We start from the raw sequence: 25,962 nt of genomic DNA on the forward strand, positions 1-25,962 counted from the left end.
GGGGGCCCTACAATTATCAATGAGGGGGGGGACCTACTGCCCCCCCCGGCCCCCACCCCTGAGCGGCGGGTGGGGGCCCTACAATGATCAGTAAGGGGGGGGGACCTACTGTCCCCCCCCCGGCCCCCACCCCTGTGCGGCGGGTGGGGGCCCTAAAATGATCAATAAGGGGGGGGACCTACTGTCCCCCCCCCGGCCCCCACCCCTGAGCGGCGGGTGGGGGCCCTAAAATTATCAATAAGGGGGGGGGACCTACTGTCCCCCCCCCCGGCCCCCACCCCTGAGCGGCGGGTGGGGGCCCTAAAATTATCAATAAGGGGGGGGGACCTACTGTCCCCCCCCCCCGGCCCCCACCCCTGAGCGGCGGGTGGGGGCCCTAAAATTATCAATAAGGGGGGGGGACCTATTGTCCCCCCCCCGGCCCCCACCCCTGAGCGGTGGGTGGGGGCCCTAAATACAAAGGGGGGGGGGACCCTAGTTAACCCTCCCCCCCCCAAAAAAAAATATCTCCCTACCTACCCCCCTCACCCTAAAAATAATGAGGGGGGACCATTAACTAAAAACCTGTAAAAAAATGAGATAAAATCAACTTACCATTCGATGTTTTCTTTCTTCTAAAATCTTCTTTCTTCAGCCCCAAAAAAGGCCAAATAAAAATCCATAATAACCGACGCAATTAAAAAAAAAAAAAAAAAAAAACGAGCGCAAAAAAAAATAATCCATCTTCACCCAAGGAGGGCTCCGCGCAGACTGAGCTCCGCAGGGCGGGGGAAGGCTTATAAAGCCTTGCCCCGCCCTGCAATTAGGCTAAGAACACTCTGATTGGTGGGTTTAAGCCAATCAGAGTGCTCTTTGTCATTTTACAAGCGTGGGAAAGTTCTTTGGAATTTTCCCACGCTTGTAAAATGACACAGAGCACTGTGATTGGATGGATTTCAAGCCATCCAATCACAGTGCTCTGTGTCATTTTACAAGCGTGGGAAAGTTCTTTGGAATTTTCCCACGCTTGTAAAATGACAAAGAGCACTGTGATTGGATGGATTTCAAGCCATCCAATCACAGTGCTCTTTGTCATTTTACAAGCGTGGGAAAGTTCTTTGGAATTTTCCCACGCTTGTAAAATGACACAGAGCAATGTGATTGGATGGCTTGAAATCCATCCAATCACAGTGCTCTGTGTCATTTTACAAGCGTGGGAAAATTCCAAAGAACTTTCCCACGCTTGTAAAATGACAAAGAGCACTGTGATTGGATGGATTTCAAGCCATCCAATCACATTGCTCTGTGTCATTTTACAAGCGTGGGAAAATTCCAAAGAACTTTCCCACGCTTGTAAAATGACAAAGAGCACTCTGATTGGCTTAAACCCACCAATCAGAGTGTTCTTAGCCTAATTGCAGGGCGGGGCAAGGCTTTATAAGCCTTCCCCCGCCCTGCGGAGCTCAGTCTGCGCGGAGCCCTCCATGGGTGAAGATGGATTATTTTTTTTGCGCTCGGGTTTTTTTTTTTTTTTTTTTTATTGCGTCGGTTATTATGGATTTTTATTTGGCCTTTTTTGGGGCTGAAGAAAGAAGATTTTAGAAGAAAGAAAACATCGAATGGTAAGTTGTTTTTATCTTATTTTTTTTTTTCTTTACAGGTTTTTAGTTAAAGGGTCCCCCCTCATTATTTTTAGGGTGAGGGGGTAGGTAGGGAGATAAGTTTTTTTTTTTGGGGGGGGGGGGGGAGAGGGTTAACTAGGGTCCCCACCCCCTTTGTATTTAGGGCCCCCACCCACCGCTCAGGGGTGGGGGCCGGGGGGGGACAATAGGTCCCCCCCTATTGATAATTTTAGGGCCCCCACCCACCGCTCAGGGGTGGGGGCCGGGGGGGGGCAGTAGGTCCCCCCCCTTATTGTGAATTTTAGGGCCCCCACCCGCCGCACAGGGGTGGGGGCCGGGGGGGGACAGTAGGTCCCCCCCCTATTGTGAATTTTAGGGCCCCCACCCACCGCTCAGGGGTGGGGGCCGGGGGGGGGGGGCAGTAGGTCCCCCCCGTTATTGTGAATTTTAGGGCCCCCACCCACCGCTCAGGGGTGGGGGCCGGGGGGGGGGGCAGTAGGCCCCCCCCCCCTTATTGTGAATTTTAGGGCCCCCACCCGCCGCACAGGGGTGGGGGCCGGGGGGGGGGGCAGTATGTCCCCCCCTTATTTTTTATTTTAAGGCCCCCACCCACCGCACAGGGGTGGGGGCCGGGGGGGGACAATAGGTCCCCCCTTATTGATAATTTTAGTGCCCCCACCCGCCGCACAGGGGTGGGGGCCGGGGGGGCAGTATGTGCCACCCTTATTTTTAGGGCCCCCACTCACCGCTCAGGGGTGGGGGCCGGGGGGGGGGGGGGGGGGAGGAGAGTAGGTCCGTCCCCCCCCTCCCTTCAACCACTATTGTGGCCAGACAGCATCCCTGTGGGTTCGGGCTTCAGCTGTCAGCTGAAGCCACGCCCACAGCAGTGCTGACAGGCTGTCAGCACACAAAGCGCGTTCACAGTGCTTTGTGTGCTGATAGCCCGTCTGATGCATTCACCCAGAATGCATCGGACGAGAGGCCTTTTTAGGGCCTCTGAACTCGGAAGTCCCTCTGGTGGCCGTCTGATTGACTGCAACAAGAGGTGTTCCAAGCTTCCAATGTAAACACTGCATTTTCTCAGAAAATACAGTGCTTACAAGAAAAAGGCTCCGGGTAGCTGTAGCACTCACCTAAACAACCTCATTAAGCTGAAGTTGTTCAGGTGACTATAGTGTCCCTTTAACAAATAAACTAGGAGGCAGAAAGAGAGAAATAAGATATAAGCTTTAAGAGAGACAGAAAAATAAGTTGGTAAATGGCAGCATAAGAAGAGGGAGAGAAAGGATAGATGTGCATGTGAATGCCTATGGTTTGGTAACACGGAGGCACATATCAGAACTTGCCGATAAAGACATATGCCTGGATCCAGGGAGAAGCCAGAATGCTCACTAAAATATTTACACTTTAAGCAATAAATTGGGATAAAGATAGGTGCATGTCAGCTTGGGATCCTCATTTAATCTAATCATTTGTGGGTTAAATGTTAAAGCTGCACATACATGTCGTCTGAACAGCTCGGCATGAGGAGCCAATGCTTGAGGATCCGATTCCTTTACAAAACAGATGACGTCATCCACAGACCAGGTAGTGGGATCCTTACTGGGGCCTCTTGAGGTTTCTCGGTTTGGGGACAGAAGCTCGGGTCCTGTAGTAGAGCTTGCAGCTATGAATGGAGAATATGATGTTATATTATAATGCAAAAACACATACAAGATCATGTAAGGACTTAACATGTTTTTTACATAAATGCAGTATTACCACATTAAGCAAACTTTTAAAAATAATAATGGAATAAAAAGTTTCCTGATCAACATGCCGAATATCACAGTTTAACTTGGCTATGGCTGGGGAAGTGGTTATAGTGGTTGTCTTCCTGAACGCCACTAGAAGAGTGTTAATCCTGCAATGAAAACATTGCCTTTCCTGCAAAATTGCAATGGTTTAGCTGCATGGTTAAAACATTGGAGACACAGAAATCAGACCACTTAATTGTGATTAAGTGGTCTGGGTGCCCATACAGTCCCTTTAAACAAAAACGGCAAATCACATGCCCCTTGATTATTATCTGTAAACTGTGCTTCGCATAGGAAAACACAGGAAAATAAAATTCCACTCCAGGCACCCAGACCACTTCTGCCCATTGGAGTGGTCTGGGTGCCAACTCCCACTACCCATAACCCTGCAACTGTAAGTATTGCAGTTTTCATAAACTGCAATAATTACCTTGCAGGGTTAAGTCCTCCCCTAGTGGCTGTCTACTAGACAGCCACTAGAGGGCACTTCCTGGTGCTATAGCGTCGCTGGACGTCCGCACGCTGTGTGAGGACCTTCAGCATCACTAAAATCCCCATAGGAAAGCATTGAAAAGCATTTTCAATGCTTTCCAATGGAGAGTTCTAATGCACATGCGCGGCATTGCCACGCATGCGCATTAGGTCTCCCCAGCCGGCGGGCGTGATCAGTCTCCCCCGCCGGCTGGCGTAATGAAGGGGAGGAGCAGCGGCGGAAGAAGCAGCGACGAGGGACATCGTTGCTGCCTTTGGTAAGTGACTGAAGGAGTTTTCACCCCTTCAGCAACTGGGGATGGGAGGGAGAGGGAACCTGCAGTGCCAGGAAAATGGATTGTTTTATTAGCAATGGAGCGTCCCTTTAAACAGGTTGCATACCTATATCACATGCCCTCTGACACAGCTCCATAATAAGATGCTGGCTTAAAACACAGTTGATTTTTTTACTTTTATAAAGTAATGATATACATAGTGGGCCATGCAATGATGGTGTTACCTTCTATCCTTCTGTGTATCCGGCTTCTACCTGCATCATAGTAGCTATTGCTTGCTGAGCTTGAGGATGATCTGCGAAGGAGAGGAGTAGTATTTGAGGTAGCGGTCACAGGGGTCCTGTAATATGCCGGTGTGTTGCCAACAGCACGAACGTCAACTGTGTTGTGGTGAGCCGGACTTGAGGGATTTACAGTATTTAAAGCAGAGTCCATGGATTCCTCAGAATATCGGTGTTCTTTGGTAATGCCATTTTCCTCTGCGGGTAATGTCTCAGCTATGGAAGATCAAGTGGAGAAAGATGAAACAGAGCGCTTTCATGGCAAAGTTTACACCTTTTTTGCTACACAATAAAAAATGAATTGGAGGATTCTACTGGTAATGTACAAAACACCATCCTCCGCAATGCGTTGTGTGAGAGTGCTCCAATTCAGGAATAGAGAACTTAAGGTGAAATGCATTCCTATGAATGTGATGAGTTTTTGAGGCTCCAAAATGGGAGTGTGTTAAAGGAGTACAGCAACCACCGTAACCACTACATTGCTCTAGTGAACAATCTGGTTCACCCTTAGTTCTTGCACCAAGGCCATCATGACACCCAGGGGGTGACAGCCTCTTGTATAGGAAGCCACACACTGCTCCCCTATCCACTACACCAAGAGGCAAAAGGCCTATACCGCCTCGAATAGTCTACACCAACACCCATCCACTATCACGTGTGAGGCGTTAGGCCTAACAAATACAGCACCAGGCAGTATAACCCAGCTCTCATTGCTCCTACAACCAGACTATACACTGGCCTGGTTTGCCATTTGCACAATGCTTATAAAATGTGCCGTTTTACACATGCCATGCCTTGTATTTTAATATGTTTGACATTATTCCGCTTGCTCCTGCTGTCGTGGCAGAACAAGTGTTGTTGTTATATTTTGCACAACAAAAATAAAGAATTAAAAAAAACACCAAAAAAACAATCTGGTATCTTCTGCTGCAGAAGACTGGATGCAGCAGATGTGGTGCAGGATCCAAGCAGGACCCATGTAAGCTGTCAAACTGTCTTAAATAGTTTAAGATCTTAGCAAGAAAAAACAGCACCAGGACATTCCTGAAATATAATAATTACCATGGGCAGCACCGCTTTTGGTTCCTGGAGTGTCCCTTTAGAGAACACGTGTTTGAAGTTTGAAATTTAAATTAAATCTAGAAATAAACTCTGTTCTTTTCTGGATCAGAGTGCATCTATCTTGCACACCTGCCAATCAAGCCAGGCCAGTGCAATCCTCCTCAAGAATGCCTCTTAGCCGAAGCTCGCATCCACTGTCCCCCCCAGTCCTGCGTGCTCTGTTATTGGAGCCAGAGGTTTCCTGGTCAGACAGGTTAGGCTGGGGATGAAGAGGCTTGTGTCGATGAGATACAGCCTTTCATCGCCACAGCATATTGAGCCTTCCCCTCCTCCGCATCTCCTTGGAGAGAAGTGGTGGATATCTGAATGGCGACGGCGGTCATCAAGACTCTCCAGGGTGATCTGGATACCCCTCCCAAGTAACTAGGGATCTCCAAGCCCCCAGTCATCGCCAATAAACAAATTCCTTACCCCCCTCACCCTAATAGTGAAGAGATCAAAAAACCGAAATACCTGAAAGAAAAAAAATACTCGCCATTAGGGGTCTTATTTTGTTTCTTCCAATCTTCTTTTTTCAGCCCCCAAAAAAGCCAAATATAAATTCACACATTTACGTCAAACTATTAAAATAAACAAAGAACCCAGTGCAACAAGGGAGGGGGGGAGCTATAGTGCCAAGAATACAGCCTAGTATTCCTGGCACTATAGTATTGTTTTAAGTTCCTCCCTGTGTCTAAAAAGTCAAGTGTAGGAAATATACATAAGACAAAGTAGTCCCTACTCTGTCTTAGCTAGTAAAGCTCTGTAGATATTTGGCAGTGAGTGTTTTATTACCTTTCTGTGACCTCTACTTTTCAGTCATAACTGCATCTGACTCGTTATCAATTTAACAAATATCACATGAAAATAATCTGTTGGCAACTGGATGCGAGTCACTATTTAAAAAAATGTTTTATTAGAGAGCACCAGTTACCCACCTTCAGAAGGATGAGCTTCTGTTCTGGGTAGTTTTGGGGGCAACGTAGCTGTGTAAGGCAGAGACTCTTGGGGGAGTCTCTTGCTGCTTCTTTCAGACATTTCTTCTTTTGCTAAACAAAGAGGATGGGTGATTAAATTGTATTATAACTGCCATAAGAGCTAGCCGAGTACAGTTAATTATATCCCACATGTTTCTTTCCAAATATAGATCTATACATGCACACTTTATTCCGTGAGAATCTTTACATTTCTACCATCTGCTGATATCAGCTTTAAGATCTTCAATACAAACATCTTTGTGGATGTATAGCAATAATGTGTATCTTCCACTCCCAACCTCCTTTCCCTGGATTTAGCAACCTCTACAGGCCACATTTGTAATGTCACTGGTACAACTTAGGACACCCAAACGTACCTGCAGGATTTTAATGGATGTCCTACTAAGTTACAATAACACAAAGCAAATCTAATCTAGCATTAATGTAAAATGCAGGAAGTTTAAAGGTTCTAGCTCACTGTCATTCAACTAGACATTTTGGTTTTCAGATCATTATGGTTGTAAAACACATTTATGCAGAGAAATGCGGATTCTTACTGGATTTGCTCCTGTCATAGTCCATTGGACTTTGTGCTCCACTCATGTACGGACTAAAAGGCTGGCTACTAAATAAGTTGTCACATTGCAGGCTGTGGCACAGTTTCTCCAAAAAGCGTAATACAAATGATGCACTGTTCACTGGTGGCAGGTGGACAGAATGCTTTTCTCCATCAAAAGAAGCTGCAAAGGGAAAAATAGGAAGAAATTAGACGTAAAATAACACATTTTCTTTGAAAATTAATTAATAGCCATTTAGTTAAAATAAACTCTTGCTTGCAATCATGTATACATGGATCATATTAGTTGCATATAGAGCAAGAGAAACATATTTCACAGACAATGAATCTCTCTAAAAAAAATAAATAGTATTTTTCCAGACTGGGTGATGTTCATGAGGATTGTAATTTGAAAGAGCTGAAAAGAGGCTTAGCTCTAACCTATGACCTCCAGTGACAAGGTTACTGAACACAGGTTCAGGAATCAATTTCCCTCAGATTATCCACAGTAAGATTCACTGATAATGTATTATTCTATTAGTTCATAAAGAAAGCATATTTAAGCAGTATAATGATGTCTGGTGCTCACTCCTCACTTATTTTTAGATTTCACCTAGTTTCCTAAACTCTTGGATGTCTCCCTTGCATGTGTTAGATGTCTCGCTCGCTTGCCTTAACAGGATCCTATAGTGCCAGAAAAACAAAGCAGTTTTCGTCACACTATAGAGAGTTATTATCTCCCCCTCTCTCAGGGCCCCCCTCCCGCAGGGCTGAAGGGGTTAAAAACTATTTAGCCACTTACCTGAATCCAGCGCCGATGTCCCTCAGCGCTGGGTCAGGCTCCTCTCATGCTCCTCCCCTGCCGACAGGGGAAGACCTAATGTGCATGGAAAGCTATGGGGAAAATCTGACGCTGGAGGTCCGTGAAGTCATCCAGCGTCAGATAACTGACCAAAAGTCCATTTGGATTCCGGAAGCCCTCTAGTGGCTGTCTGGTAGACAGCCACAAAGGGCAGACTTAGAACTGCAATGTAAACAATATTGCAGTTCTCTGAAGCTGCAATGTAAAACATTGCAGCACTAAGTGCAAAAGGAGCTGAAGTGGTCTGGGTGCCTACAGTGTCCCTTTAAGGTCTCTCATTTCCTTTGTAGTGATATAGGTCTAACCCCTCATGCAGTTTCCTCTCTTCCCCCTCATCATTGTCTTCATCTTCTTACTCATCCTTGTCTCTTTTCCATCTCCATGCCTCTACTCTTTTATTCTTCTGTCTCCCTTCCGTATCATCAAAAAACACAGTGGCATACTAGTGGGTAACATATCTGGAATAATTTCTTAAAATCTACCCAGATAACACATACCAGTTATAATTTCTCCGCCATGATGTCCAGACTTCAGGAAGCTGAACACTACCTTGCATTGATGGGCGCAGTCTACACAGGCCTGCACTGCCTGCTGAAGGACAACATTGACAGGACCTGGCCCAAAGTGATCTGGAAGTTGTAGAACCTTTTTTTTGTCGAGATGAGGACCTGAGTTTCCATGCTTGTTCACATAAACGCAAACTGAAATGTACAACATATGCATAAATACAAGGTAAGTCTCATTATGAAGAAGATACATTACTTGGTACGAACATATATGTAACCCTTAAACCACAGTGGGAATCATTACAATGCAGACTGCCGACCATAAACACAAATTAACCAATTCCACACTTTGGACTCGTTTTAGTGCTGGTGTTTACTGTATCACGGTAAATAGGAAGTGGAAAACAATTCAATGTGTCTAGTGAATGTTACATGGAGCTGGGAATAGTGGTGTATGCCAACATAGAGTCTCAACAAAGCAGGGCAACTTGCACTGAAATACGTCTATAAGGATTATGTCTCAAAAGTTTTTAGTACAAACTTTTAACTCTGTAGGTATGTGGTTTTACATTTTTAGATTTGTATTTTCTAGTAAAATGTGTAGATGAAAGAGCTAATGTAGCTTTGGGCATGTCAGGTGTCATTTAATAGCATCACAATCAGGGCCATAATGACTGTACCTTAGAAAAAACAGCCTCTGATTCAGACTGAGCTAGGTATTACTAGATACTGATGGCAAATAAGCCCTACATCTTAAGTCAGCTCAGTCATACAGTTTTGAGTCCAAAATGCCAGTGCAATCCAGAACACGATTAGCAATTAAATTGTTTTGAGGGCAGGAAGAAGCAGAAAATAAAGAAGTGATATTAGCCTGTTTATATCAATTCTAATAAACATATAGGATAGCATAGTATAAGTAGCACTTAGTAAAACATGTCAGATACAATTAGTAGCAAGAAGAAGCAAATAGTGTAAAGTCAAATGAAAAAATTAGCTAATAAAAGACAGATGTACACAGCTGATAGTATGATCCCAATCCCATTTATCACTCATATCCAAACACTGAGCTAGCTAAGTTCCTTAGGCTGGCTCATTTAATAACCAAAGGCAAGCATGCAAAGACATGAAATAGATGTACACTGGAGACATTTAAAATATCATTATGGAACATAAGGGTCTTGAAGCAGATTGCGGAGAAGCCAAACTGTCGGTACATACCAAAAGCCACGACACGCATTTTACCTGTCAAGCTGCTCTTCGAGGTAAGCCAGCGCCAAGGACCTCCTGGCACCAAAACTACTTCATGTTGATGTATGTTGTGATGGTGCCAGTAGTGTTCCTTTAACAGCAACAGCTAAGCCTCAACATTACTCATTGCTTCCTGGTGGATTTTTTAGGAAAAGTATTTGGTATTTTGGAACATTTGGTTACCTGTAGATATCACTGCTGGGGAAGAACCCACCATGCAAACACCATCTTTAGGCATTTGTGATTTATTAAAGTCCCCATCAGCAGAGGGGGCAGGAGGTAGAGATGGATGCAAACTTGGAATTTCTTTCTGGAAAAGTAAAAGGTATATATTGCAACATAAACACAAACCACTACTAAAATATGCAATGAAACCACATGTATGGATGGAGTATTCTATATATTGGCCAAAAGCATATATCGATAAACAGATAAAATTGGTATAGTCCGTAAACAGCAGAGGTTCAGTGCATAGTGTGTTCTGCATAACCGTTTACTAGGTTTTCAACATTATCTTTAGGCATATAAGTGCATAATTTGATATCATTATGTACATGAGCAACCCAGTCAGTAACACAAAGCATTCAGCTTTTTTACCCCACAGACTAGGTTAATATATTTACTTGTTTTCTGTTGTCTTTTCTCTCTCTCTCTTTTTTACACGAATTACACTTAACCTGTGGGTGCCTGGAGTGTTCCTTAAATGTGCCACTTTCTCCTTCAAACAAATAGTACGAGCTGCTGTTTTGTGTGCAAAATCCCAAATTATATTAATGGCTTCAATGCATTTGTTTTTCCATACTTTCAAATCTCTGGAATTCTATACTAAAAATAATTCTGAGTATTAAATACCAGCGAGTGCCTCAAAATGCTACAGATGACCAAATCCTCATGAACACCAAATGCTTATTGTGAACTGTTGCAAATGAGATCAGATTTCTATTTCAAATGTGTTTGGGTATATACTTTACACATTAATAAAATACCATGACCACCCCTAGAAGCCTAAAACAGAAATAACAGCAGATGCAAGAGAAGTTCAAATTAATGTAAAATTAATAATGTAAAAATGTATATACAAATGATTACTCCACTTTCTTCAGCAATACAGAATGCTTTAGCACACAATATATGTCACCATGATTAGAACTACACTACTATAACTACTATTGTAAAGTCATCAAAATAACAGCTTAATTTACCTTCATTTTTTTATTTCTTTGCTTTAAACATTAGTTAGTGAATTCGTTTTTAGATATAGCTTCATTCCTAGATTGCCATAAGTGATGTGTCATGGAAAACGATTTCACATAAACCTAGTGTTATCAATAATGCAACAGCACTTGAGAATAGAGTTGCTATGTCAGCAATATATCCCATTATGTTGATGTATTTATATAACAGTGGGTATGATTCCAAACACGTGTATATGGGCAACAAAATAACACAACTGCTTCCTGACATGAGAAAATAATGAACAGAAAGGCAACCTTTCTTCCTGGCTTTAAGTCCTTCTTCCTGGTTTTTAGGTTCTCCGCATTTAATACGTTTCTTGACAGAGCAGTGTTTTGGGGATGTTTGACTCTCCTTGGTGCAGTGGTGGTTTGTCCCAGAGGCTTGTCTTGCATTGGCTTCCTTCCCTTCTGGGTTGGGGCTGGTTTCTGAGGAGACTGCATTGAGCGTCTGACAATCTTTGTGGGTGATGCTGGGATGCTTGTGTTCTTTAAAACTGAAACTGCAAAGAACAAACATAAATAAACTAATATTTCTGCAGTCTGAGTTTCTTGGCACTGTTCTCCAAGTACTCTAAACTGTGTTTACAGGACCTCCTTACAAGCAGGAGTTGATAAAATCACATGTCTTACAAAAATGTAGGCAAACTTACATTATTCAATTAATTTCCTTCAAATAGAGAACATGTCAAACAAATAAAAAAATGTTCAAATACCCTGCTTATGGGTATTTGAAAGAATGCTGATGGCATTACCAGCAGAAAAGCTTGCTAAAAATGGTAAAAGGATATAAAAAGAATGTCTGCGTTTAAGCATTATTTCCACATACAATAAAAACAGTTAAGTAAATCGTATTTCAAAACTAAAGTATTTAAAAATGTTATTGTAATCTCTGTATTGATAATGTAATGCTAAGGGGCATACGGGATACACCATTTACTTCTGAAAACTCCTGATTTTTGGAATAGTATGGTCTCTTAAGCTTTGTTTACTGTTTGGTAGGAGAAGGGGGATGTGATTTCCAGGACACTAGCAGACACTAAATCAGCGCATTAAGTTCCTGGCAGAGAAATGCCTTCCTCTAGAAGCTGGTAATTATTCCTGGAGTCTAAATAAAAGGTAAGTGAGGCATTATGGACTGAATTTAATTTTGCAAAGCTAATGAAAGTAAAAACGTGGAAACATGGGGGATAAGGAAATATCAAGCAAATCTTCTTGTTTTCTAGTAATGAAGTATGGAATCAGAAATGGTTGCAACTGTGGTGGAATCTCGGTAAAAATAAATTTAGTAGGCCGAGATTACCACGTGGCATGTGTACGTGCATATGCTGACGTATCGATCAGTTGGTTGCACGAGGCAAGATACGATCAGTAGTGTACGGAGCATGTGCAAGAATACAGGATGTAGTATTCCCCTCCTCCATTGTGCTGGACAGGCCATGCGGTCAAGCAGGAAGCTAATTCTTATTTGTATTGATTGGTCAAGAGAATGTGCGGGTGGAGCTTAATATGGGAGGAGTTATGTGCCTATATAGGGAGCCTGCACTATTGTCCGGGGCTCAGAACTTGTTGTATTTTGGAGACATTAGTCCCTCTGAGTCCCGATCGGTGAACCGAATAAAGAATCTCTTCCTTCCTGAAGAAACCTGTGTCCATCTCTCTGTGCTTGGCTTCCGTCAGTTTCTCCGGTATCACAACAGCAACATTGCATTACTTTAATGTGAATGCAATGGTTACTTTAAATATTCTCACTTTAGAAGTAATGTTAAACAATAAATATGATTTATAAATCAAGCTTTCAAAATATGTTTTCAAAACACATCTATCTCATAAGCATACCTTAAAATTGCGTTTTTATTTTTTTACAAGTCATATGTATTGCTGGTTTTACAACTTTATTACACACAACTAAAAACAAAAAAATATTTGCAATAATAAACAGAAAAATTCCAATATATACATTTGTATTTATATACTTCTTGTATAGCTGCACTATTTCTGTAATTGCAACCGTGTATTAAATGGGTAGTACAGAGGAAGAAAAGGCTGTTGCCATAGCATAACGATCACAAATTGCCAGTGACACAAATACTGCTTCAGCTTTCAACATCACTAATTTACTGAATATCTAGTTAGCAGAGAAGAAGTAGGTGACTTGACATGCACACAATTTAAAGGGATCTTTAAAACAAAGCCATTTTCCTGGCACTATAGGGTTAATAGGTTCCTTCAGCCACTTACGTAAGGCTCTGCGAATTAGACCTCCCCATTGGAAAGCATTATTCAATGCTTCCCTATGGGGAAAATCTGACGCTGGAGGTCCTCATGCAGAGTGTGAGGGCGTTCAGCATCAGATAACGGACCAAAAGTCTGTTTCGATTTCGGAAGCGCCCTCAGTGGCTGACAGCCACTGAGGGCAGACTTGGTGCTGCAATGTAAACATTGCAGTTCTCTGGAACTGCAATGCTTTACATTGCACCACTAAATGCAATAAAGACACAACACCCAGACTACTTCAATGTCCCTTTAATAGCTTAATAGCATACATGGACTTTTAGTATGTGGAATCACAGGGTCTTCTCTATGGTGTTAGCAATCTGTTATCACCTTAAGGACAGAGCCATTTGTACAAGTTGTGATCAAAACAAAACTGAATCAAAACCTGGAATTTGCACTATATATTGTTCAACCATAATTCATCTCTTTAATATTAAGTGCACCCACACTTACTATATATAATTTTTTGAAAAAGTAGACAACCCAGGGTATTCAAAATGGGGTATGTCCAGTCTTTTGTAGTAGCCAAAGTTAGCTTTCATATTTGTGTTTTGCATTTTTAACACAAAAACTGCACTTTTGCTGGTGATATCATCGGCGTGATAAGGTTTACGGTTTTATAACACACATTTGTGTTCAGCGAAGTCTCCCAAGTATAATAGTACCGCCCATGTCCAAGTTTTATGGAAAGTTACAGGGATAAACATAGGACTTGCAAATTAAATTCTCTGGACTTGCTGCCTGGGCTGTCAGGCTGGTCCCGCAAATTGTAATTAATAAAATGACTTAATTATGTTAACAGACTACATAAATATACACGTAGAATTTAAATATATACATATATATGTATTTAAATCATATGTGTATTTTTATGTAATTATATATATATATATATATAATTTCATTCTAACTGTATTTTGATAAAATATATATATATATTAGCCACGATCCTGCACTCACATTTGTAGTAAAAGTACCACGGTGCTCTTTCAGCCAAATCATATAAATCTCCACGAAGAAAGGCACACGCTGGGCTTTTTGAAGAAAATTATTTATCGACATTTAGTAGTCACCTGATGGTACTTAAGTAAAATTTTGTGGTCCACATGTGGCTCATCAATCTACAGTTTGCACTGTTTAGTCTGGATCTCTGATCACAGATATTACCTTTGTCTAGGGGGAGGGGACTTCACCGTTACACGTTTCCCACAATATTTTGCTATTTAAAGAAGGTGTTTGGAGCTATGAGGTTATCCTGATGAAAGTCCTATGATGGACTGAAATGTCGATTTGCTGTAACCCGTCTGTTATGAATAAAAACGAATAATTTTCTTCAAAAAGCCCAGCGTGTGCCTTTCTTCATGGAGATATTATTATATATATATATAGAATCCATTGGTGCCCTGCACACACACTTTCAAGTATTAATATAATGCCGGGTGCATCAAAGCCATAGCCAAAGATAATAGTAGAATATGCAAAAGGAAGGCTTGCACTCACGGTCTGTATAATGAAATATCTTCTTTATTCCAAAATTTTTAAAACATGATATAAGTCATCGATGTTTCAGCCATCTATTGTGGCTTTCATCAGGATCAGTTTAGCATACCCTATGCCCTATACCCTATGCTAAACTGATCCTGATGAAAAGCCACAATAGATGGCTGAAACGTCGATGACTTATATCATGTTTTAAAAATTTTGGAATAAAGAAGATATTTCATTATACAGACCGTGAGTGCAAGCCTTCCTTTTGCATATTCTACTATAACTATATATATATATATATATATATATATATATATATATATATATATATATATATATATATATATATATATATATATATATATATATCTCAAATACCTTTAGTATCCAGGTCCCTCTAGTTTTAACCCTGCAGTTGACAACAGAGCAGTTTCAGAGAAACTGCTATGCTTACACCGCAAGGTTAATCCAGCCTCTAGTGGCTGTCTCCCTGACAGCCACTAGAGGCGGATCCTTTAATCGCACTTATTTGACGCTGGACGGCCTCACTGAGTCCAGCGTCAAAAAAAAAAATCCCCATAGGAAAGCATTGAGAAATGCTTTCCTATGGGCGGGATTGAATGCGCATTTGGCTCCACTCGAGAACTTACGTCAATGGAGGAGGAAAATTCAGTGTCTCCATGACACTGAATGTCAGCCCTTCTCCAGGAAGCACCTCTAGTAGCCATCTGAGGAGTGGCCAGTGGAGGTATCCCTAGGCTGTAATGTAGACACTGCATTTTCTCTGAAAAACCTGTGTTTACTGCATAGAGCCTGAACATAATGATTATACTCACCAGATCAAATACAATAAGCCATAGTTGTTCTGGTGACTACAGTGTCCCCTTTAATGTAACCACTGCGATGGTAGAAATCTTTTCGCTTTTGTGGCAGAAGAGTAGTAAAATTGTGGGTGCCCAAGCGACCCAGGATTTTTGGGGTGGCTGTATACATGATCGGGATCTAGCCGAGCGATCACTAGCGTCCCCCCCCCCCACTTTTTTATTTTAACACTTTGTTTTGACACAACAATTAAATTATTTTGGGGAGGGTGGGGGTCTCTCTGAGTCTCCTTTCTTGGCGCATCCTGAAATTTGCTCTGTTGCCCCTACCTAGGTGTGTATGTGAAATGCTCAGTACACCAACAGCAACCACTGACCTCTATGATGATGCTCATGATCAGACAAGAGTGAAACTGAGTATTAGTGGCTTACAACTTCAGGAAGTGAGGCGGTACTGGAGCGAGGGGATAATACACACAAACGGCCAAGGACAAGTTGACAAAGGCAGTGGAGCTTGACTCTTTTGTAAACCTGCTAGATATACATAAGAAAAAGTAGTCCCAAGAGACAGACGCTTTATATTAATGCTATGCATATTTAGTTCATGTAAACAAAATATGTTGGGCTTCTAAATGTTTTTTTTTAAGAAGATCATATCATAAATTTACCCAAAATGTTCCTGGATAGCTCTATATCATGGTCATACCCTTTAATACATCCTCTCTTAGGCACACATACTCACAGAATGAATGGCAGATACTGTCTACTGTACAGTGAAAAGTGGAATTCTAAAGGAATTTCACAAATAATGACTGCATTCATATTTAGTCACACACCACTTAAACTACCGTACATACTATTGAAGGCCTGTGAAACTAAAATACGTTATATGCAATATTTTGAAATATCCATATACTGTATGGATTCCAATTTAGTAATAAAGATATTATTTTATAATCTGTAATCACTGGTGAAGGTACAAAACCACACTATGCTCAAAGGTGGGTTTTAGAGCCCTAAACTTATAATGTACAGATTATTTCATTAAAAGGCACTATCAAATATAGCCTATTATAGTGGTTAACTGCACTTGATAACTGCTTGTCCTGATTTAGGGTTTTGAAATGTTTATTACCTGGAATGTTGGTACGTGAAATGTTCCCAGCTACACATGATGTTTTGAAAATGTGATTACCAATAAATGCTGAAGATATTTGCCACTGACCCTGAAATTCATTTCAGAGTAAATAGTTAAAAACAAAAAAAAAAGGTATAATAAAGAAATATTAAATTAACCATTTGTCTACAGATAAATATGACACCACCGCTGCATATAAGTAAATGGCAAAAGGTATGGCTGTCAAGCATTCTAATGTAAATAATAGTAATGTTAATACTGATTACTAGCTCTTGGCTCTATACGCAGTATAATATCATCGCTAAATGAAAGAAGAAAAATATCAGGTTTCAAATTTAGCATGTGTGCTCGCAGCACAGCAGACGCCACTTTCCTGTTTAATGTTTCACTGCATAGGCCTTTCTCATGTTACACAAAATGAATGTAAACCACGCATTGGAATCCTCTTAATATCAATACCATTAGTCACTACAGTTATGGATTTCTCCATCAAATGGAGACCTTGAACAGCAAAATGAATTATGTCTAAATTTGGAGGGAAACCAAGCACTTTGTTACCGTAGTTGAGTTTAAAGCAGTGACAAGTCATATTTGGTGCTTTCCTGTGTGTGGCACTGTACGTGCGACAAGGGCATATAAGTGGACTAGAGATATGAACTTATATCTCCTTCCTCAACAGTCCTTTCTCATACAAAAACAATCCAAGCAAAAAAAATAAAAAATGTAATGTCTGCATAGCACAGCAAATTGATGGTCTGTCTATCTACATAGAGCTGTGTAATTTAAGTTCAGAAGGTCAGCACAAGTGAAGTAAAATGGATTCCGCTACTGTACAGTAACCACTGTATCGCATGCCTCCCAACAGTTCAAATGGACAAAAGGGGACATTTTGCTTTTAGAGGTTAAGTGGGGCTGCATACAGTGGTGGGGCAGTACTGAGAAATTTAGGAAACTTACTAGTAACATTTTAAACAACTAAAATATAATTTAGATCAAGACTAATGCATCTTATTTACACAGAATGATTTCTGAACACATTGCAGTTTAAATACACCTTACTGTGAGTATTCTAGCTGTGGAGCTCTGTTGAACACTCAGACACACCAACAATATAGAGCTTCAAGTAACAACAAAAAATTATAGATTGATAGAAAAAGAGGGGCAGAGAGATTTGGGCCCTAAATAAGCACGCTTTGGATGTATGGTAACTCCTTATAAAATGTTTTTTTTTTCCCATGTGGAGTTTTGTTTTTGCAATACAATTTTCTAATGTACTTCATTGTAGGATGAAATGGCATACATTTGCATTTTCATGTGGTAGTCTCACTGGAATCACAATAGAGGAGGCAATATTCTTAGAATTAAATTTGAGCAGCAAGAGGAGCAGCTCAACTAGATGCAGATCTATCTTGACAAATATATTCCACCCTTTGTCAATATTGTAAAGCGTAGGAAAAAATACATAAGACAAAGTAGTCCCTACTTTGTCTTATGTTTAGAAGAGAAATAGAAATGAAAAAAAAATAATAGATTCTGAAAGAGGAAAAGAAGAGTAAGCAATGGCAGAAAGACAAGTTCCAGGTGACAAAGGTACTTTAAAGGAACAATTTAGTGTTAGGAATAGAAAGCTGTAATAACCGTTTTTTACACTCATGCTGGCTCAGTACCCGCCTACTCTGACGTCAGCACGGAGGGGGAACCTAATGAGCATGTGCAAAGAGTGCTGCGCGCAGATGAGGTATTCCCCATAAGAAAGCATTGCCTCAAGGACATCCTGTGTTGTTTCATCAGGAAGTGCCACTAGAGGCATTCTTAACGCTGCAATATAAATATTGCAGTTTATCTAAAACTGCAATGTTTCACGTTGCAGGATAAAGGGGGGCAGGGATACTGCACCCAGACCACTTTAATGAGATGAGGCACCTATAGTGTTCCCTTAAGAGGGAGATGCTTAGCATTAAAACAGCAGTGGGACATTGTCAGATGCTGCTTGATATTAGTAAGAGTTGCACTGCTGTGCAGCAGCAATTTCGTCTGCCACTATTAATTAAGCTTGGGGGAAAGCTAAATGAAAATGTCAGCAGCTGCCACACATGAATACAACTCCCACTAATAAGTGTGCAGAATCAGGGTCCCTGTAGTGCATGATAGCAAACTGTATTATACTCCTGTTCAATACAGGGAAGAATTTTACAAAACAATAAATATATCCATCTCTAATCTATACTAAATATATAGATGTAAACAGGTCTATGATCATGCTACCCAATACTTGTTCAAGTAAGGTATGGCAAATGGGCTGCATTCTCTGTATCACATAGCCAAATAATCTTTTTAATGCTGTTTCCAAACCTTTGCAACTCTTCTCTATTATGTTTAAACAAAAAGATGTGTTCTCCAGTTTGCAAATGTATTCTAATCCCTTATAGACAAATGGAATATTTTGCCAGTATCAAAATCTATTTCCTAAAGGCCATATTTTCAGTAATGATTGTCCAGCTTATTAAGCACTGACTGCTTTATGCAGTCCAGCTGTCACTAAACAAGTGGAGCATTACATTTTGGAATTCAGATCCTTTAGGACCATATTGTTATGAGTGTATAGACAACATCTGGTCCTTAACAAGTAAGCAATACTAGCAGTCAAGGCTATAATGATGGCCTTGCATGAGTACTAGATAAACATGCAACTTCCGAAAAAGACCATTTAAATCACCAGATTATTTGAGGAATGGCACAAGTGATTCTCTGCTTATAGTGGCTGGTATTTTTCTTCCCAAGTTCTATGCGGATGCAGAAGCAACAGCAGTGTTGTAAAACATACCACTAAAATCACATAAGCACAGAGAAAATGGTGTCACAGCATACATTTCCTACAAATCCCCTCTTTCCTCCAGTGACCTCTTTCCCTCCAACACACGGAAGGACAAACTATAGCTCCAGCTGTTAAAAACCCGCTCTCATCATCCCTAAGGATAAAACAACAGCTTGCACAGGAAGTGTAGGTTGAAAGCTGCAGTTACCCAAGTTTCTTTGCGGTCCAACCATGTAGTGCCTGAAATGCTTGATAACATTATGGCTAAATGGTTTTGAAAGGGCAGAGAAGAAAAAAAAGAAAAAGAAAGTATCTATTCTTATATATAGGCCCAAACTAGGGAAATGTTAAAATGTAGCTTTAAAAAAAGGGAAAAAAACATTAACACACAGTTCTTTAGAAAAATACGTTTAAGTATTAAATAAATGTAACATTTTTGTATAACCAAACAGTTTCAAAATTATGAGCAGAAATAATGGGACTAATGTTAAAAATACAAACAACCAGCCTTTTAAAAATGCTTTATGAAGATCTAATGGTGCCACTTAAATAAAGCTTCCTTGTTAATGGAATTAGAATTCGACACTGAATAGCACGCACCACAAGACCAATTAACTACAAAAGAACAGAGATACACATACCTCAAGGCATTCCCTAAGCCCATTTATTATAAGATCTACTCAAAGAACAGAATAATGTCACTTCTTTATTACTAAGTGCAGTCAATTTTCTTTACCAAGTCGTTGGCACGAATGCACATTTCCTAAAACTGTTCCATCAAGCATCTTAGTCAAACAAACACACTGGGTGAATGTTATAAAAACAAGAGCCAGGCTGTCATGTGGGAAAATAACACTTGTCCCAGTAGTTACACTTCACTCCTCCTGTAACAAGCAATGGTCATCAGTGAAACTCTGTTTAGGGTTATCTGAGGCCATGTTTATCTGGGATGCTTTTTTTCTTTCTTGCAGTGCAAGGATTACCATCGCTTGTTTCTGCCTTACACAGAAGTCTTCGCAGCACACAATGACTTTATGTGAGCTGTTCTCACAATACACAAACAGCATGTCACAGTGAAGAATCCCCTACCTTTTTAATAACTGTACGTAGGTCTGCACATTAGTGAAAGGTTCTTGTGAAGCTCTACAGCTCAGCTTCTCAGTTTCACAAGGACCAAAACAGACACAAGTCTAAAACAAAGCCCCCTGCTGCTGGTTCAGCCCTGAAAAACCTTAGCAAATGGGCACAGAGATATTTGCATTCGGTGGTAGTGGGGAGGGGTGAAAGAGAGGAAAGCCGGCTGTGGGGGGAGGGAGAAAGAAAGAGAATGAAAGGGAAAAAGAAAAAAGGAAGAGAAACTGCTAAAGTAATCTCATATTGTATGCAAGCAGTATTGACAGTAATCATCAGTCACCTGCTTGGGCGGCTGTCTTCCAGCATTGGGAGACTGAGCAAAGGTTGAGTTGGGTCAGTGGACTTGGAAAGAGATCAAGAGGGGAGGGAGGGCAAGGGAAAAAAGGCAGGAAAGTGTATAAAGGCCAGCAATGATGTACCAAGTGAAAGGAGGGAAAAATATTTAACTACTGCATGCTTCATAAAAACTAAACAATGGTCCAGGAGAACATATTGCAAAATACAGGGAAACAAACTGAATATTTTACTAGTTAAAGGGGGCCTTTTTGGAAAAAAAAATATCCTTTTCAGTAGGACTAAGCAGAAGAAGATACAGTTTGTGAATGCAAAAACACAAACCCCATTGATTTTCATGTATACAGCTGTCACAGCATATTGTTACACATACACAGAGCTCCACCAACAGACATACACCATGTGCCAGGGGTGTGCAAACTTGGCACCCCAGCAGTTTCCACAACATTCTTGTAGCTGGATGTTCACAAACAATGTCTCTCCCCAGAGTTTTATAGCTATATTAACCAGCTAAAATGTAAACTATAGCTCTCGTAAAACTGCAACTCTCATGATGCACTGCCATTGACATTTTATCAGACCTTGATTTCAGAACACACGCAAAGTAATATTTATAACTGTGGTATTAAGAGTCGAAAAAAAAACAGTGTATTAAGAATTTATTTGGCTGAAGAAAGCCTTGAGCAGCATTATACAATGTCATGTCAGAACAGCTGGCTGTGACCTCAAGGAATCAAGAAATAGGATAAGGCAGTGCTTAATGATGCTATGCACAAAAACCACTGACTCAGCCTACAGTTAGAGACATGCAAATATAATGCTCAGATTAAATCAAGGTCCATACTATGAAGTGGCTGGGAGAGGGCAATATGACGAGCTGTTGTCAACAAATAAAAGGAATCATTGCATAAAAAAAGAATTTCTAAAAATATGCCAATGCAGACAGCATATTATAAAATGAAACCAACATAAATGAAATAAGAAGTGAAACGAAAAAGCAAGGTTTGCACATAGAATTTGTGGAAGATGCTATTAAAACCCTAGTTCCATAGCTTTACTTGACAGTCACTGAAACCTGTTTTCCAGGATTACATGCCATCAGTATGTCAGGTTTTATTAAAGAACTCAGCAGACAAAGGGAAATGCACTACAAATCTGAGTGCTCAGACATAAGAACCCTTTGTGATTGACATGAGGGTTTCTTTACTGACTCCATGATGTCAGCTAATATTATAGCAGTGTTTTATGAAAACATTGTAAAGGACATAGAAAAGTAATCGAAAATGAACATAATATTTGGAACAGGCTCTTGGAGTGCATTGTCTAGCTATTTTACACAGCACATGTGTTTTTGATTCACAAAAGCACCATACACCTCTACCCAGACTCAATGAAACAATTACTCCAAGCACCATGAACACTTAAGTGATTTGAAGTGGACACTACGTGCAGCGTTTTGCTATTCAACATTAAAAATACAAAAGATTAACCCCTTAGAGTTACAACTAGAGTTGTAACTCCACCTCTGGCAGCATCATTAGCCATTCCAGAACAATGCTCCAGGCTGGCTAATATACATTCTTTGCCATTGGCATCTGAAACCAGCAACACATGCCAGACAGTCAATGGCTGCACGACGTCCCTCCTGCAAGGGTGAAAGAGGTCAGTAAAAGAAAATTGGGCTGAGGGAGAACTTGGACTCGGCACTTGAAGAAAAAAAATAGGTCAATCTAAGCTTTTAAATTACCTTTTCTTCCAAGTGGGAAAGGTGACCACTTAGAGTTTACAACTAAACCAAGTTTTTTTGTGTGTGTGTGTGTTTTTTTTTTTTTTAAATGAAAACACAGATTTTTGGCGAGAATAACCTTTTAAGTCCACAAGTATTCTTGGAGAAATGGAGTTGAAGTAAGTAATAGACTAGTGATTTCTAGCCTCAGAGGCAGGCTGAACATTACAATAATTAGCTTGCAAACATCTGGATTTTCTTTTAATTCTCTGAGTGCCAGATATAAGGTCAGCACATTGAAAAGCATCATTTCTGGTCCTGCAAGGGTTACATACTGTCTACTGAATTTAAACACATGATAAAATGGCGCTTCATTACATGCAGGGCTTAGCTCTTAAAACAAATGTTGGAATGCAACAACATTGTGATTTTGAACAACATTGAACTTTAACATGTATGCTTATCATTCGCATGCCACCCATTCATTTAATGAAGAGAAACATATATATATACACACATGGATCTTTCTAATAGCATATTTGGCTTCTTCCCTTGCTATGCCTCCACATTAAAGAACTGGTTTGTGACACAATCTGTCTCACTGTACAATCAATCAATATGACCAAATGTTGCAGATCACCTTGACTAATCAAACCTCAGAATGGATGTGCCATGGTGCCTGATCGGCACCTCAGTGTGACTGGACCAGATCGGTGCGGTCACACTATTGCAGTACCCGATCGGCACCACGATGTGACCGCATCTGATCGGTGCGGTCACACTAAAGGAGGGAGAGGTTACTCACTTTACCTCCAGAGCCTCTCCCTCCGTGCAGTTTGTAATTCAGCGACCGGGTCCAGTGTTCGGAAGGAAGCCGGTCACTGCAAGGTGGCGCTTTATAATGACATTTTTGCCGTGCGTGCACGTTCTGGGGTCATGGGACCCAAATCAGTCAATAGCAGAATTTACTACGATTTTAAACCCAAACCTGCAGTTGTTCAATGCCCTGTCGTGGTTTCGACCCTGTTGATTACCTGAGAGCGCGTTTCTTATTCTGATATTTGGTTTTTGATCTTGGCTTGACCTCCTGTATTTCTGGTATCCCTGAACCTTTGGCTTTGTTCTTTCTGTATTTGTTCCTTTCTGTATTCCTAACCTCGGCTCGTTACCGTTTATTCTATTACGTTAATTCCGGCCATTCTAAGGCCCGGTAATACGTTGTTACTGTTTGAATGTGTTACGTGTTTTACTTAATTCTGCCTGTTGGGCCACTGGTTCGTCCTGACAGGATAACGTTTGGAAAAGTGTACCATGTACTCAACGCCAGTGAAAGTGTTCCAGCAGGTAGGCCTTCAAAGCACAATAGCAGTGCTGTCTATATGCTGCAGCTCCAGAGACTTGTGTCGTGATATTACTGGGGCCTATAGCTTGTTACAAAGTAGACTTACTGGCAAAGGGAAATGGATTGCATGTAATTAGTACAAACAAAAACAATATAAGAGTGCTCAAGTTGCGAGTACCAGCTTTTATCATGCAGTATACAAATTGAATTACAACGTCTACATTTAATAAAAAAAATGACATTGTACATCTCCGTTTCTATCCAATCATTTGCAAACGATTACTCTAGAAATGCTGGGAATAAACAATAAATATTTCACGTCCAGCATATCTGACATAATTTTATTTTTGTTTGCTGGTTGACCGGATTACAGCAGAGGCAAAGAATGATTAATCCGAGAATGTACCAGAAAATAACTGATATTAGGCACAATAGAAAAGAGCTTAAAATGGATAAAGCAAGCTTATTTCATTATAGCATGTACGACCCTCCTAAGTTTAGAGACATAATATTTTCAAATGATTCACACTTATATTCTAGCCACTCAACCAAAAGTAATTATCACTGTCAATAGTAACAACATGGATATAACAAGTGTTCTATGCTCAACTAGGGATTTAGAACCAAATGTCTGGCAATTAAAAAAACCTGCAATTAAAAAAAGTCAATGCATCTCTATGAGGAAATGCGGACTGGCGAAGAGTTTCGCAGTGCATGCGCAATATCTTCTCAGTGCTTTCCTCAAGCGTGACTCTCAGTCTGGCGTGGAGAAAAAGGTGTGTAAACACCATTCCCACGTGATCAGAGGGGGAAACGCACACACATTTGTTTTAATCCAACTCTATTCCACCCAGCCTCGCTACCTTTTGGAGAGTTGGAGTAGATCAGCTTTCCCTGGAATCCAGTGGGTGGTCGGCTGGGGGACAGTGAAGACGGCCGGTGAGGTAGCTGTGATCTCCCTGCTCTGATTCCTCACGTGACACTTAGTGATTTCGGCCCCGGCATCATTAAATGGTGCGCGAGTGAGCAGAGCAGTGAGGTCAGAACTCCCTCGACTGTCATCCTACAAAATGCACAGCTGGCCACCTCGGAGGGAACAGGCTCACAAATCCCAAGCGCCAAGACTAAATTCCTGGTCATTATGGTGACCTGGGATTTGTCGAGCCCTGCACTAAGTAACATTACCACTACAGGCAATTATATTTACAATATATATTAATCTAATTATATATTAAACTGAAACTTATTTTACTTAAAGTTCACATGAATTGAATCCCACCATTAATATAAATTAAATCCCACCAAATGTATTGATGTATGTACTAGGCAGTAAAAGTGTATGGATATAAATATTAAGCTGTATATGTATTGAGCAGTATGTGTCTACTAATGTATGCATTAAGCAGTACGAGTGTGTATTCATGTATGTATTGGGCAGTGTTAATGTATGGGGAAGTGTGTGTGGCTCTTCAACGCAATTCAGAATTTAGTGAATAAACCTCTGAGAGAATGTAGTTGCATTCATGAGGGGCGGCAAAATGGATTGTTGCCTAGGGCAGTAAAAATCCTTGCACAGGCCCCGATTACAGGTCACCTATACAATTGCCCCTGTGCTGAAGCATAGTTATGCAGAAATTATTGTCTGCAATAACGTACTATTTCCAGCCCCACTTAGAGAGCATATATTTAACCATGCACTTTTCTACAGACAAAATTATATATTAAACATATCAATAGAATGGTATAACTCTTTTAATGTATGCTTTGCTTCCTTTATATTTCTTAAAGGAACACTCCCCCACAAAAAAACAACTTTTTCTTCATGTTTTCTTCCGGTGTATATTGAGAAAACAGCTTGCAAAAGCTACAGACCAGTCTACATCCTTTGCAAGCCCTCCCCTCTTTCCTTAAAATTGAGAAGCCTCTGCGCTGGATCTATAGATGTCCACACAGGCAATTGTGGCTTTCCAAATCTTCTCAAGTAATCAAGAAGGGGGGAG

The 25,962-nt window shown here is 40.8% G+C and overlaps 1 protein-coding gene across 2 annotated transcripts in view; it reads right to left on the reverse strand.

Annotated features, from left to right (window-relative positions):
• The window catches only part of SCML2 (Scm polycomb group protein like 2), a 161,226-nt gene that overhangs the window by 8,729 nt on the left and 126,535 nt on the right, over positions 1-25,962 (reverse strand). For both annotated transcript variants that reach the window (XM_063456930.1, XM_063456924.1), the window contains 7 exons: positions 11,186-11,430; positions 9,879-10,005; positions 8,439-8,642; positions 7,081-7,263; positions 6,485-6,595; positions 4,389-4,661; positions 3,104-3,267 (listed from right to left, as the gene is read on the reverse strand). In XM_063456930.1, coding sequence (XP_063313000.1) covers positions 3,104-3,267; positions 4,389-4,661; positions 6,485-6,595; positions 7,081-7,263; positions 8,439-8,642; positions 9,879-10,005; positions 11,186-11,430 — 1,307 coding nt within the window. The remainder of the gene's footprint in view (positions 1-3,103; positions 3,268-4,388; positions 4,662-6,484; positions 6,596-7,080; positions 7,264-8,438; positions 8,643-9,878; positions 10,006-11,185; positions 11,431-25,962) is intronic.

Source organism: Pelobates fuscus, chromosome 1 (assembly GCF_036172605.1).
Source record: "Pelobates fuscus isolate aPelFus1 chromosome 1, aPelFus1.pri, whole genome shotgun sequence".
Taxonomy (NCBI): domain Eukaryota; kingdom Metazoa; phylum Chordata; class Amphibia; order Anura; family Pelobatidae; genus Pelobates; species Pelobates fuscus.